The sequence below is a fragment of the Tenebrio molitor genome, chromosome 2 (assembly GCF_963966145.1).
Source record: "Tenebrio molitor chromosome 2, icTenMoli1.1, whole genome shotgun sequence".
NCBI lineage: Eukaryota > Metazoa > Arthropoda > Insecta > Coleoptera > Tenebrionidae > Tenebrio > Tenebrio molitor.
In genome coordinates, this window is record NC_091047.1 from 3,357,090 (window position 1) to 3,370,125 (window position 13,036).

A 13,036-nucleotide genomic window follows, 5' to 3' on the forward strand; every position below is an offset into this window, starting at 1 on the left:
AACTCCACATCCAATCTGATGTCTCGATACTCTTTCATTGAGATGCAGACGCGATCTGGAGGGTCGCCACGCATATTTTAAATACACCGTTCCAAGTGCCCCTTAATGGGGGTGCGATTGTCAGGTTTGGCAGCTGCGTAAATAAATAACGTCTCTCTTGGAAGAAACCGACACTACGGAAATCAACCGTCTTAATGGCGCGTTGACAAGCGGCCACATTTAACCCCAAATCGACCATCTCCCTTTATTACGACCTCGAGGGTCGGCTTGCAGATATTTTAAATAAATGGTAAAACAGTAGGGACATCCTCTAATGGGGGTGAAAATTGTCAGGGATGTTTGACAGCTGCATAACTAAACGTCCGTCTAGAAAGAAATCGCCAGTCTCACTGCATAAACCGTTTCTCAACCTGTTTACAACCCTCTCATTGGCGCGTTGAAAAATGGTTACACATAACTCCAAATCAACGATCTCGTTTTACGTCGAGATAAACAATTCGAGAGATAAATTCCAGAGTATTTTAGCACTTTCCGCCGCTTTCGCAATCGCCATTCGGAAACTTTTTTGCAGATGTACCTAATTGTAATTTTATTTGCTTGGAAAAATTTGTATACGTCGAAACATTAAAAAAGTTGTGCTTTACAAAAGACCAGCAGTAAAAAGGTATTAGAGATTTTTTTTATCCCCCAAAAAGATAAAATATCCTATCCTGGACTGGAATATCCCCCTTAACTCCAAATCAACGATATTTTCTTTATCGAAATGGATACACGACGTAGAGGATCACCTCGCAGATATTTTAAGTAAACGTTGGAGTAGTCGGGCCACCCTCTAATGGGGATGAAAATTGTTATGGATGTTTGACAGATGCGTAAGTGAATTACATGTCCCTGTTGGAAGAAATCGACAGTCTGATAGCGTACTACAACGAACAACCGTTTTTCAACCAGTTTTCAACCACGCGTTGAAAAATGGTTGCACAAAACTTCAAATCAACGATCTCGTTTTGCGTCGAAATTAACAATTCGAGAGATTTTCTCGCATTTTCCGCCATTTTGGTAAAAAATCTCCAAATCAAGCACAGTCGAGAAGAGAGCCCCGGTGACACCCAATCAACAGCATCGGAGCATGTCCGGTAACGACCCCGGAAATCGTGCGATTATTATTTTTTTATTAGCCTTGATGGCAATTTCTTTGACGGCGTCGGCTCGGATGGGCATCTCTTTACAAATCGTCGAGTTTCCGACGGCATAATTGATCATTATTGGCAGTTGGAAAAGTCCTCCCGTTAATTGGACACCCGAGCAATTGTCGTTTAATTAATATTTCCAGCATCGGCGTGTTTTTCGCCGGATCGCCTTCGAAATTAGGTGAAACATCCATCACCGTTAAACCCCTATCATCCGCCCCCCCTCAATATAATAACGCGACGTGGCTTTAAATTTTCCTATGATGACATTCTGCCTCTTCCTGATGCGATCGATAAGCCTATTTTATAAATTCGCCTCGCCGGGAGACGGATGGAATATCGTGTTTCGGCGGAAAGGTGTATCGAATCACGTCGACCCCCGACTCCTGCCAATTTTTTTAATAATCGTTTCTATTTTTACTTCGAGCGGCGGCGTCTATCTCGCGAATTTCGTCCGGGCGTTTTTTCCGGTGATTTCTCCGCAATTAAAGCAAACTCCTGTCGGTCGTTTATTAAATGCGCAATCCCGATCGTACACAAATCCAAATTAACCGCCCGGCAAAACACACAAGCCGTCGACGGGAAATTGATTCGAATTTGAGCGATTCCACCACTTAAATGTTCTTTTTTCGGAGCGGCAGGGGGCGGAGGCCCATTTTAATAAATGGACGTACGGATGAACGGCGATGATTTTGTTTGATGGTTTTTGCATTAGTCACGAAATTTAATTAAATCATCCGGGCTCCAATTTCATATCGACGCTGCATTGGCGGTTTCCGATGAACTAGGCCGTTATTAAAGGGAATTTCGTTGTTTATTCACTTTTGTGCAGGATTCTGCCAATAATGAGGTGGGAGCCGGACGCAATTGCGTTAATATCGAAAGCGCCGATCGAAATTTTGTATTTTTCTCTCTTCACTCACACATTCAATGCTGATGATCAGTTTCGCGGAATTAAAACGGACAGGTGAGATTCGATTTAGTCATTCATTAATTATTGAAATTTTAGTTATTTTAACGCTTCCATAAATTCTGTTTTTGTGCCAGACGAAATAGTTTTAATGGATTCGGTAAAAACCAATGATGCGGAACCGTTATCAACGATAATTACTGACATCACTTTCCATGTTGCGCGTTGAGTAGATAATTTGAGGAATTCGACTGGTCAACCATGAACTTTCATTGTTCGTTATTGGTATCTCCAGACAAGCGGCGATTTGTCAAAGTTACAGGTTTTTCGTTGATCAGATCTTAAGATTAGATTTTCCAGTTTGACCATTTGATTGGGTAAAGACAATCGAGACAATAGCTGTTTCTCACAGTTCACAATCCAGTCAAAATTAAGCCATCTAGCAAGTCTAGGGAAAAAACACCACGATAACGCTCGATCTAACACTGCGTAGCACTTCTAGAGGTTTCAGAAGTAACATTAATTAAAAATCTGCATAACCGGCTGATCTGACACCTTTCCTGTTTTAAAAATGTTGTACTGTGGAGTAATAAGTCATTGCTCACGGCCGTGGGTAATGAATGACATTACTCAATAATAAATATATAAAGAAGAATGGACCTGGCGCAGAGCTCTGTGGGACACCAAGTACAAAGTAAACCTCTTTTGATCTGTACTCGCAACACAATGTGCCAACACAGAAGATGACAAGAATATAGAAATGTTAATAAATTTAAGGAAGGTATTAAGCAAATAAGTGTAATGAAAGAAAATGATTCAAGTACGAATATAATTGTGTTTTTGTTGATGTCGTGTTGGTGTTTTTCTCATTTACAACTTTTTTTGTTGTTTCTTGTGCAATACGGAAAAAGCAGTAATAACACTTGAGCGATTATATTTCTCTTTAGAACCCTGGAAGTCTAGACCGTACTAGGTACACATATTTCGACACAAATAATCTTCCCCAAACTTGATTCAAATTATTTGCATAACTGCTCGCGTAAATTGTTTCGGCAAACAGTCAAACATTGGGGTGTCATCTCGTTTAAACATTTTCAACCGAAGACAAACACTTCTTGTCGGTAATTTGATAAATAAACAAAACCAAAAATATATGTACCTCAACTATGTGCGAAGCAACCTAGATTTTCGAAACGATTCAACGGTGCTAAGGTTGAGGACGCGTTCTTGCGAACCGGTCGACCTTCCACGATTGCGACAACGTCAAAACAATGCGATATCTTAAATTTGAATAATTTTAATCGAAACGTGACTTGCGAAGTTGTGCCGCTCACTCATTGTCAAAGACACTCCACGATCCGTCCGACCTTCGCGAATCCTCGACGATTTCGAAAATCCTCCCAATTTCAATGAAACTTGGAAACCGTCCCATCTGACATTTCGCAAGCGGCGAAAAAACGTTTCAAGGACCGCGGTGAAGAATTTCAGGAATCGACAATTTGCGTTAATTGAGGTAATTTGCGTGCCTAGAAAAAATATAACACACGATCTCGACCCGTGACATTCAAAGCGGAATGTTTTCGTTTTGGTAAAAATCCGGACCGTTCTGATGATCGCAGACATCCCCAAAACAAATCCAGCGCCCAATCCCCTTTCGCAAAGTTATTTCAATTAATTCTCGTGTCCCAATAACTCTCCCGGCGTCTCCATTTATGATTCCGGCATTAACCCGAATGAATGGGTGAATTTTCATCTGGGGCAAAGCTTGCGGTCTCTGCGCCGCTCGCTGTTGCGCCAAAGAGAATTAATTTGTCGCATGTGCCGATGTCTGAAACATTCCGGCGGGAAGTATGTGATGGGGGCGGCGGGGCTCACATTATGCGCAACTTTAAATTGCTTTATAAATAATTACGTTTACACAACCTTCGGCTCCGAGTTTGGACAGGTACTTTTAATGAGCAGAGCAATGTTTGTACAGAGGCATAAGCTCGGTTTGTTTACAAACCGGCGCACCACACCGAATCAATCCCCCAAGTCCTGACCTAACTTCCATCGCGCAAATATTGCCCCAACTTATTATAGAAATTTCCACCGGATCCGATCTCGAATAAAGCAATTAAAAAAACACACTCACCTCTCTCAGTTCTTTGATTTTGTAGCCGGCCTTTCCGATCACGCATCCGGCCTGGCTCTGGTGGATCATCATACGCAAGTCCAATTCATTTCCGTTCACTCTGCCTCCGTTCTGCAAAAACCAAAGAAGCGGGATTAATAAAGGAAACAACAAAAATCAAATCCGTTATTTTATTCGTTCCGCCCTTCGCCGGAATAATTAAACAGTTCCTACTTTGTGGAGGGGGTGCGGACGACCCCACTCGGGGCGCCGGTTCGGTGCAACGCGACTCCACATCCGGTATCAAATTGTTTGAATAACCGCGCCGGAAATTGGAGTTTGTCTTGCGGCCGTCGCCATGGCGACGCTATCGGAAAAAAACCCTTTAATTTTGACTAGTGCGAGGGACACATGTGTGGGCCCTTATCTCCTAATGTTCCCCGAAACCTCCGACACATAAAACAAGGGTTGGCGCTCCTTATGAATTTTATATGAGCACAAGAGAAAGCCATTTCTCAAAACGCCCCATCATTTATTCATTCCGGCGGTAATGATTGAATGTAACGACTTAAGTCTATGCCTCTTCGCGACGTTAATTTCGCGTGACACGATTTTCGACGTCCTCGGATCTCTTCGATTAGCGAGTGATTAGGAGAAAATCGGAGATAACGCGGTCGCTTTTCATTGAAAAACCTGTTGAAAGCGTCGATCGAGGTTTCGATTAAAAGTTGACCGAAAACAAGTCGGTTGCCGGCCGTAAATCCTCTGCCCACCTTTTTACACGCACTATCCGGTCGGAGTGTTTTCGCTAATACGTTATGCAAATTTTGGACGAATTAAACGGATTTGGTAGTAAATTCTTAGCGATTTTCAATGCCGACCGATTAGGAAATCGTGATTTCGGTCATGGTCGACTTGGTGGTCGGACATCAATCGAAATGAAATCGCGAGGAATGCAGTTGAAAATCTTGGAAGCGTCCTCCATGCTTGCCCGATTTGGCCCCAGGGCGCCAACGGAAAAATTTCAAAGGCAGCTGGGTTTCCAGCTGCTTGCACCAAATGTCACCACACGAAGCAATTTTTTCTGCCACCTCAACGAAAACTTGCCCTTTCTTTCCTTGTTTTGGGATCGAAAGTATGTTATCGAGAGTAAAATCATTTAGTAATTCATTATTTCCTACGGAGCAAAACTACTGACGTAAATAGAAGTGATTAAAGATAAATAACATTTCACACTTCTTGGTTGAGTTTTTGCAGCAAATTCAATCATACCACTTTTTACCTCTTCGAAGATAACTTGGCCAAAGATTTTTTCAAAATTACTGCTGGAATTGATTTTTTAAACATTCGTAACAATGAGACAGAACTAGCGAGGATAAAACAGACGGTTTTGTAAAACGTAACTTTGATAACGGCAAATGTGCTTACTTTCTCACACTAATTGTAAGAAATTTTTTTTTTAATTTATTGTAATACATTCAGTAATTTCCTTCAGCTATAAAATTATTTTCATGACGTTCCCTAGTTTCATATTTCACCAAACAACATTTTTTACTACTTATTCGCACCTTGTCATAAGGACTTTTTGAGATCTGTCAATACATGCAACTCAAAAGGATGCAAATCAGGTGAATAAGTCAGTTCCTTCACTTTTCATTGCATTGTTTTCAATTCAATACGCATCATAGAAAATAAAAAAAATATATATCTGGTCCTTGTTTCAGACTAGAATTTTTTTATACAGGGCAAGTCACATAAGGCTTACGTATAATCTCTAACTTACTATGTCTTGTCTACAATAGCTTAGTCATTAAACTTGTATCTGAACCAATGTTTTTTTTTTGTTTTCTTTTTTCGAAAACATGACAGACAAAAAACTTGGTTCAGTTAATATCGAGTATCGATCGATAATAAAATTTTGAAAGGATAGTTCGGCAGGCAAAGTACAGACATCTCGAATACATTGAAAGATGAGTATGAGTTTATAAAACGAAACCTTGACTATGGCAAGTGTGCTTACTCTGATGTTCTGATTTTGAGAATGTTTAAGGCAAATTTGAGGTCTCTCTACTCAAAAATAAAGAAGAGTTAGTACAAACAAATTATACGTTTTTATTACCATTGCTATTGAAAATACTCCCTACGCAATACACTACGATGAGTGTATCTCTTTGATTTATTGATTAAAACAACGCTTTTAATTATCGACTTAACATGACCTCTCACTGTAAATTTTAATCGTAAATAATTCATTGTTGACTAGATTGTTAATTACTGCTAGGCGCTCGCTGCGTTGTCCTTTCGCATCACAAAAACACGAAAGTACAAGCAATTAAAATTAATTTCAGACAGAATTATACACAATTATTTTTTTTAAACAATTTTAGCTAATTAGTTAAAATGTATTTTGCTGTTTGAATTATCTGTACAGGATTAGAGTGTGGTAATCGCATCACAAAAAATGAACTGTCTGTTGGACGCTACAAACAGATTTTTTCAAAACTAATTAGTTAATTGTTTAATCTCGATTTCCACCAAAGTACGCTTTTCGGTCGGCGATTATCTCGTAAACGCTCCTATTTATATCACGGTCGAGCGGGACTGACTCAGCGAACTATCTTCGTCACGACCACCACGACATGACAGTTTTGCAATTTATCAAAGCGAACATCTCGTCGTGATTCATAACATTAACGTAACGTATAAACAACGTTTCGAAGCCGACGCAAATACGACCACCCCATCCATGTCGCCTTCCATTTTATTGTGGACTTGTCGCAAACAAAAGACGCCATATTTACGCTTGTAAACCTCGCCGAAAACTACGACTGTTTGGCGGAGGCGCCGGGCCATCGCGCTCCGGTATACCGGAGTCCCGGAGTATCGCCAGCGACCGCGTCTATTAATAATAGTCAATTTGCTGCGGTCCCCGACCCCATTACACATACTTTATTACAACAACGCAATTACCATAATTTTTGTAATCCGATAAGTGACGGTACGTCGGTTTGTTGTTGTCTTCCACCGCTTAACGAATTCATAATGGAGTAACGAAAACAAAGGCATCGGTGTACGGCGGGATGCTATTAGTTACCCCCGGTAACGGCCCCATAATTGTACAGTCGCGCTGTCGATATTAATAGGACCCGGACGGGAGGTCCTTTGTTTTATCAACTCCTAAACAAAGATTTGCCCAACGGATTCGATCCGCCACCATCAATTTCAATCAAGAGACGGTGTCATAACCGTCGGGGCGCCGCACAACACGACGACTGTCGTCGCTTGAATTTTTTTCCAGTCGATATCTACCCCGTTCTTGGAAGTATCGTGCAGACTGTCCGGAGTCTATTAAAAGGTAGATAATGTAACGCGGACACGATGGCCGTAATCAAATGCCACATCAATGTACACGGCAGCGGCATGAAAAGCAACCCTTTTGAAAAATTGATGGCAATCGTACAACGAATGGAACGCCGATAATAACGGCCGGCACGAGCGGGCTTTTTCTGAAAAAAGTACGCCAATACCGCTAATAAACAATTAAATATTAAAATGACACGAGAGCAAGTTTCGACAACTCCCCCGAGGGCGGGGGGCATGCAACGTTGTCGACGTCCGTGGCACGCATCGCGTTCTTACATTTCCCACCCTCGGAGACACTGCGGGGCTCGTTTGTCAAATTGCGCCAACGCAATTCGTCATTTTCTAATCCGTGTGAAAGCATTTTTTAAACATTACCAACCAAGCAACGAATTGTCGGAGCTTCGGCAGCGAGGTCGGACGAAAAGTTCAGTGCGTTCTATTCTTGATATTTGAGCCTGAAATCGATTTTCATAAAAGCTGTTTCGGGGCCGGGAGCACGGTACAGTCTGGCGCGGCTCAAATGCGACGCTCTCTCGGAACATTTTTCCAAAAATCGTGACGTCACACCTTCGTTAAATTTTCACCAAAATTCCAAAAATAGAACGCGTGGTTTTCGTACATTACGTACATTCGTCATCGCATGTTCTTTATCGTCGAAAATAACACGTGTGACGTAAGCGGCAGCGTTAAATTTTAACACCACCACCAAATCGGAAAACCCTGGTGCACGCCGACAAAGACCAACAAATTGCATAATTGTCGTCATTTCCACCGTCGCATTAAAAATTGGGCTTTGAGCGGATTTGGGGGGAGAAAATTAGATGAAAGACATTTTTCGGTTGAGCGTTCCGTCTTAAGCGAATTACAACTCTTTAAAGTAATAATAAACTTCTCGGGAACAAACACTCCCCAGTTTTCAATCAATGTTTCACTTTTTATTTGTCGTTGTGCGCGCAACACTTGCACAAAGGGAACGGGGACAAATGAGCGCACCTATTTAAGAATCGTTTGTGTTTATTGTGAAAAATTCTTTGTTGTTGGGAGTCGCGACGCCCGTGCCAAGTGTCAAAATTTTATGAAACTTTGTCACCGAGCTAATAATGGCCACGGTAGCGCTCAGTCGCATTTGAAAAATTTACGGACGCGAAAAATAGTTAATAACGCCTGGAAGAGCAACGTTCTTTCTTGTCCATATTAAAATATGTCTCATAACTGAAAATATGTCGGCGGCGTCGGGAGGGTGAAGTGTTTATTAAAAGACTTTTACGAGTCATCTTCCAAAGACGTAATTTTTACGACGGCCTTGTAGAACATTCGAATTCACGACGTCCCCTTTGTCTTGGGGTTTGTCCGATAAAAAAAAGTCCTTTCGACAAACAATGCGAGCGGGAGAAAAATCCCGCTCGACGTTTCCAATCGATTTGAGTCGTGGCGACCTCGAAACGCTCGCGACCTCAACCCCATCGAAAAATCCCAGCACTTGTCGGGATTGCGACCGATTCAAGTTGGGAGTTGCGTCGGGAGCCCACGCAGTGAATATTTCAATGGTAACGTAACGAACGGAGTGTTTCCTTCGAGCCTGGGTGCGGCGCACCTGCTATTGTTTCCATCACCCGAAATAATCAACTTGGAAGTTTGCACAGCCAAGTTGCAGAAGTGGCTGATCGCAGCGCGCCGATTCTAATTGCGTCGGAGATAAAAACGGAAAGATAATTCACCTGAAACGCGTTTCCTTCAGGATTAAGAAAAAACCGCCCCCCGATACGTACGACACGTCAAGTGTAAAATACGAACCCACAGCTTTCCGGCTTATGATTTTCGGGACATTTGTGAGGCGAATCCCCCGTGACGTGTTTCTATTATTAAGGTCCGCTAAGCTCTCCTTTTTTTTTAATAAAACGCGCGCCACAGTAAAGAAAAAACCACCGTCAGTCCTCCCTTTACGACGAGACAAAACACACGAAAACACGACGGGGTGGGGGCGGCGCCCCCGAAAAACTTCGCCTATAAAATAAGATTAGGTAATAAACTATGAGCATAACTCACCTCCTCCAAGTTGGGAACTACGTCATTGACGATGTTGCAGATGGTGTCGAGGTCCGAGGAGAGCGTCAACATCCTGTAAACAGAATTTAGTTAGAACGGTGCACGCCGGTCGGCACAAATGGGAAAGTTATTTGAGTGAGGGGGTGAGATGGGTTGGATATCGCGACCGGTGATCAATTTCACCGAGGGCAACAGGAGCCTCCTTTCGACGACTCCTGAGTTTACGCTCGCCGTCGGTCACGAGCCCCGACAATTTTTAACGGAACGGGAAAGATATGACAAGACAAGTCTCGCTTGTTGCGGCCGGGGGTGTCTCGCCCCGTCATCAGGGGGTCGGCTCGAGCCGAAGAGAAAAATTAACGACGGGATAGAGGGAGGGATCTGATCTGATTACGTGAAGCATATCAAACAAAAATAAAACACAACGGAGGACCAGACTTAGAGCGTGGTGTGTTTCGGGGGGTTGTGTGAAGAAGGTATTTTTAATTTACGTTTAAAGGGGGCGGGGGGTGACCTGTAAAAAATTAAATTAACACATATTAATGGCCTCAACCTAAGGCAAAGCGTGTAAAACGCTAGGTTAGGGGGACCTTGCTTATATACGCCACCTAGCGGACAAAACCGGCCGGTTGCACCGCCGTCAACAAAAATGTAACAAATCTCATTAGCTGCGGTTAAGTTGTTAATGAACGGGGTATGCGAGGGGTTTAGATCTCGTTTTTGGTGTGTCTCACACAAAATCAAGAGTGCGCACGGGGCCGGTTCGACCTCCCCCGTGGAACAGGGAGGTGGCACACGGGAAGTTAATACTGAAGTTATTAGCGGAGGCGCATGCTGATTAACAAAAAAAAAAACTGTCTTGATTAAGTGATGCGTTAGGGATCTTGTATTTGTCATTTTAGTGGTGTGTGTGTATGCAGTGCAACCAGGGCCGGAGTGAGCACAACTAAATAGAGTTTGAATAATTTTACCGTTCAGGGCCCGGGCAATCAGGGACAGTTATCGAGGCTTTGTACTGTTGGTTGATCGTTGTTGTGGCAACACGCAAAATGGCATTGGCGGGCAGGTGGTTCAGGTGGACAGGTGGCACAGCCGGGGGACAGAAGACATTAGTTAACATGGTACTAAGTGATATGGAGCTGCAATCTCAAAAGTAACAGATACGGACTGGTGCGAAACTCGCACGGGCTCTACTATTACTCTCTTTTTTTTGGTTTTGAATCGACACTTGAATCACCTGAATCCTATATTACACAACCCTACAAAGTAAAACAATAATTTTTTTTGTGAACTCGACAGAGCTGCCGCGTCTTCCAAACGAAATAATAATAAAAAAAAACTAAAACAAAATAAAAATGTGCTGATCTGTGTGGTGCATGTGGCAACTCTGCGGGCCTGGAATAATTTAAGAACTTAAAATTAATGCAATTAACACGTAACATTTAACAGTACAGTAACTTGGTTAATGTTATCAAGGGATAGATATAATTACCCCTAAACTAATTGGGGAAAGTTTGACCTTTTGTCAGCGTGTACAAGTTAAGACATTATCATTGGCGAAGGGTGGGATTGGCCCGTTGCCTGGACATATTTACAAAACTTCCGAGACCGTGAAGCCTGTCTGATTATTAGGCAAGTATTAATCGAATTAGTCACTTGCTTTTTTGTTAAAATTACGAAATCATCCCCAGTCTCGTCTTGTGTTAACGTAATCACCTTAATTGATTAATTTGTCTTGTTCCAGTTGTATTAGCTGTGCTGTCAATGTTATGATGTTATCCGGGGGCGTCTCGCTTAACGAACCCTCCAACAGGAACATTTTAATTGCAACCGGTCCGCGAAGCGAGACACCCCGGACGCTCAAGAAGTCAATTCAAAAATCGCATCCGATCAAGCTGTACACGGATGATTTCCAAAAGTACTGGCGCACCTTTGGAAACCATCCAAAAACACTGACTTCGCCTCGCTGGTACTGACCTGACTCCTCAACTTCGTTATATTTTGGCCACCCTTACCGATAATGGAACCGGCAACCTACGGAAAAAAACAGTTCCAGTTAATTAAACACAAAGAGATCCATCATCGTCGACTGGCCGCGGAAATGTGGACCAAGACGATGCACATAAAGGGTCGCCCCGGAAAAAAGGATTCGACCGGTCGAGCTGAGACAGATGTCGCCGACGGCGGCGCGACCCGACGCAACATGCCATGTCACCGGAACGTTATTTTCGTCGATATCGTATTTTTGCAATTTCGCCCCCTGTCGACGGGGTCACGCGACCGCCAAGGTTAATGAATGGCTCCGGAACGACGAAAACAGCGAAAGCTGACCGACTCCGGAGAGGTCGTTCACCTGGAGGAATCGCGAAAACTAACAGGAGATCCCGCCCACATATCGTGTATGGAAGAACCGGAAAATTAAATCGACACGCTTCCACAAAATCGCGCAAATCCGGTCCAGCATGCATTAAGCGACGGGGGTGGAAAAACGCGATCTGCAACGTGCAAGAGCAGAAGAGCAGCTTCCAGACTTCCGTGCCGGAGGAAATTGACAACGTTCGCTTGGCGAACATCTCCTCGCAGGAAATAACGTCGGATTTGTTTTTGCCTGTTGCAAAAATGCAATCGACCCCGGCGGTGTTTGCCAACTTCCGGCAACGCTTTGCTCGAGTTTCACTTCTGCGGATTCTAATTAAGGAAACTGGCTTCTTGCACGGCATCCAACCTGGCGATTGAAAAACCAATCTTGTAATTATTTCGCCAACATCTTCCGCCTCGCGGCACATATATCCTCCTGCGATAAGATCCGCGGAGCGACTCGTGGGAACCAACTTCTTTTGTTCGGTTCGTGTTCGTGATGGTATCGCGGTTACTGTTTGTGGATATAAGATAAACCCTCTCGAAGACTTTTACTGGGGATCTTACGCAAAACCCTCTCTGGTCGATTACGGTTCCGGGACCGTGTTTGTTTAGTAAAATCTGCTCGCTCCCGTCACCTGCACGTGCCCTTTCAGGGCGCCATCTTTTGCACGTGTATCGACTTCTTCCAGAGAAACTCGACACCGGACAAAGAGCTCCCTCCAACTTTAAATTTTGCGACGGTGCTGGCAAAGTTGGGCGGCAAATATTAGCACCGAACTAATTAAGACGTCACTTACCTTGCTTGGGATTAGTAAGCGAACTTCGTCGTCACCTCGCCGTGAACGTTTCTGCGGGGATCCCATTTCTCCGTCAGCTTCCCGCTTCATGGCTACCTCGGCCTGGAACAAAAGCCACGATCAGAAGACTCAAGACGTGACCGCGACCGGTGCAAAACAAACGAAAAACGGATGGAAGCGACACGTCCCGGAGGCGTGAATGTGGAGCACAAGGACAAGGTCCTCGTACCAGTAAATTGCAGGAACCCACGTGCCT

At 43.4% G+C, this 13,036-nt stretch overlaps 1 protein-coding gene across 5 annotated transcripts in view; it reads right to left on the bottom strand.

Annotated features, from left to right (window-relative positions):
- HnRNP-K (Heterogeneous nuclear ribonucleoprotein K) overlaps window positions 1–13,036 on the bottom strand; it is a 57,316-nt gene that overhangs the window by 9,149 nt on the left and 35,131 nt on the right. For 4 of the 5 annotated variants that reach the window (XM_069039339.1, XM_069039341.1, XM_069039342.1 and 1 more), the window contains 5 exons: window positions 12,781–12,882; window positions 11,600–11,656; window positions 10,594–10,637; window positions 9,623–9,695; window positions 4,235–4,345 (listed from right to left, as the gene is read on the bottom strand). In XM_069039339.1, coding sequence (XP_068895440.1) covers window positions 4,235–4,345; window positions 9,623–9,695; window positions 10,594–10,637; window positions 11,600–11,656; window positions 12,781–12,870 — 375 coding nt within the window. In that variant the 5' untranslated portion in view covers window positions 12,871–12,882. Of the gene's footprint in view, window positions 1–4,234; window positions 4,346–9,622; window positions 9,696–10,593; window positions 10,638–11,599; window positions 11,657–12,780; window positions 12,883–13,036 lie in introns of those variants that run through there. The other variant, XM_069039343.1, reaches the window with a different exon arrangement.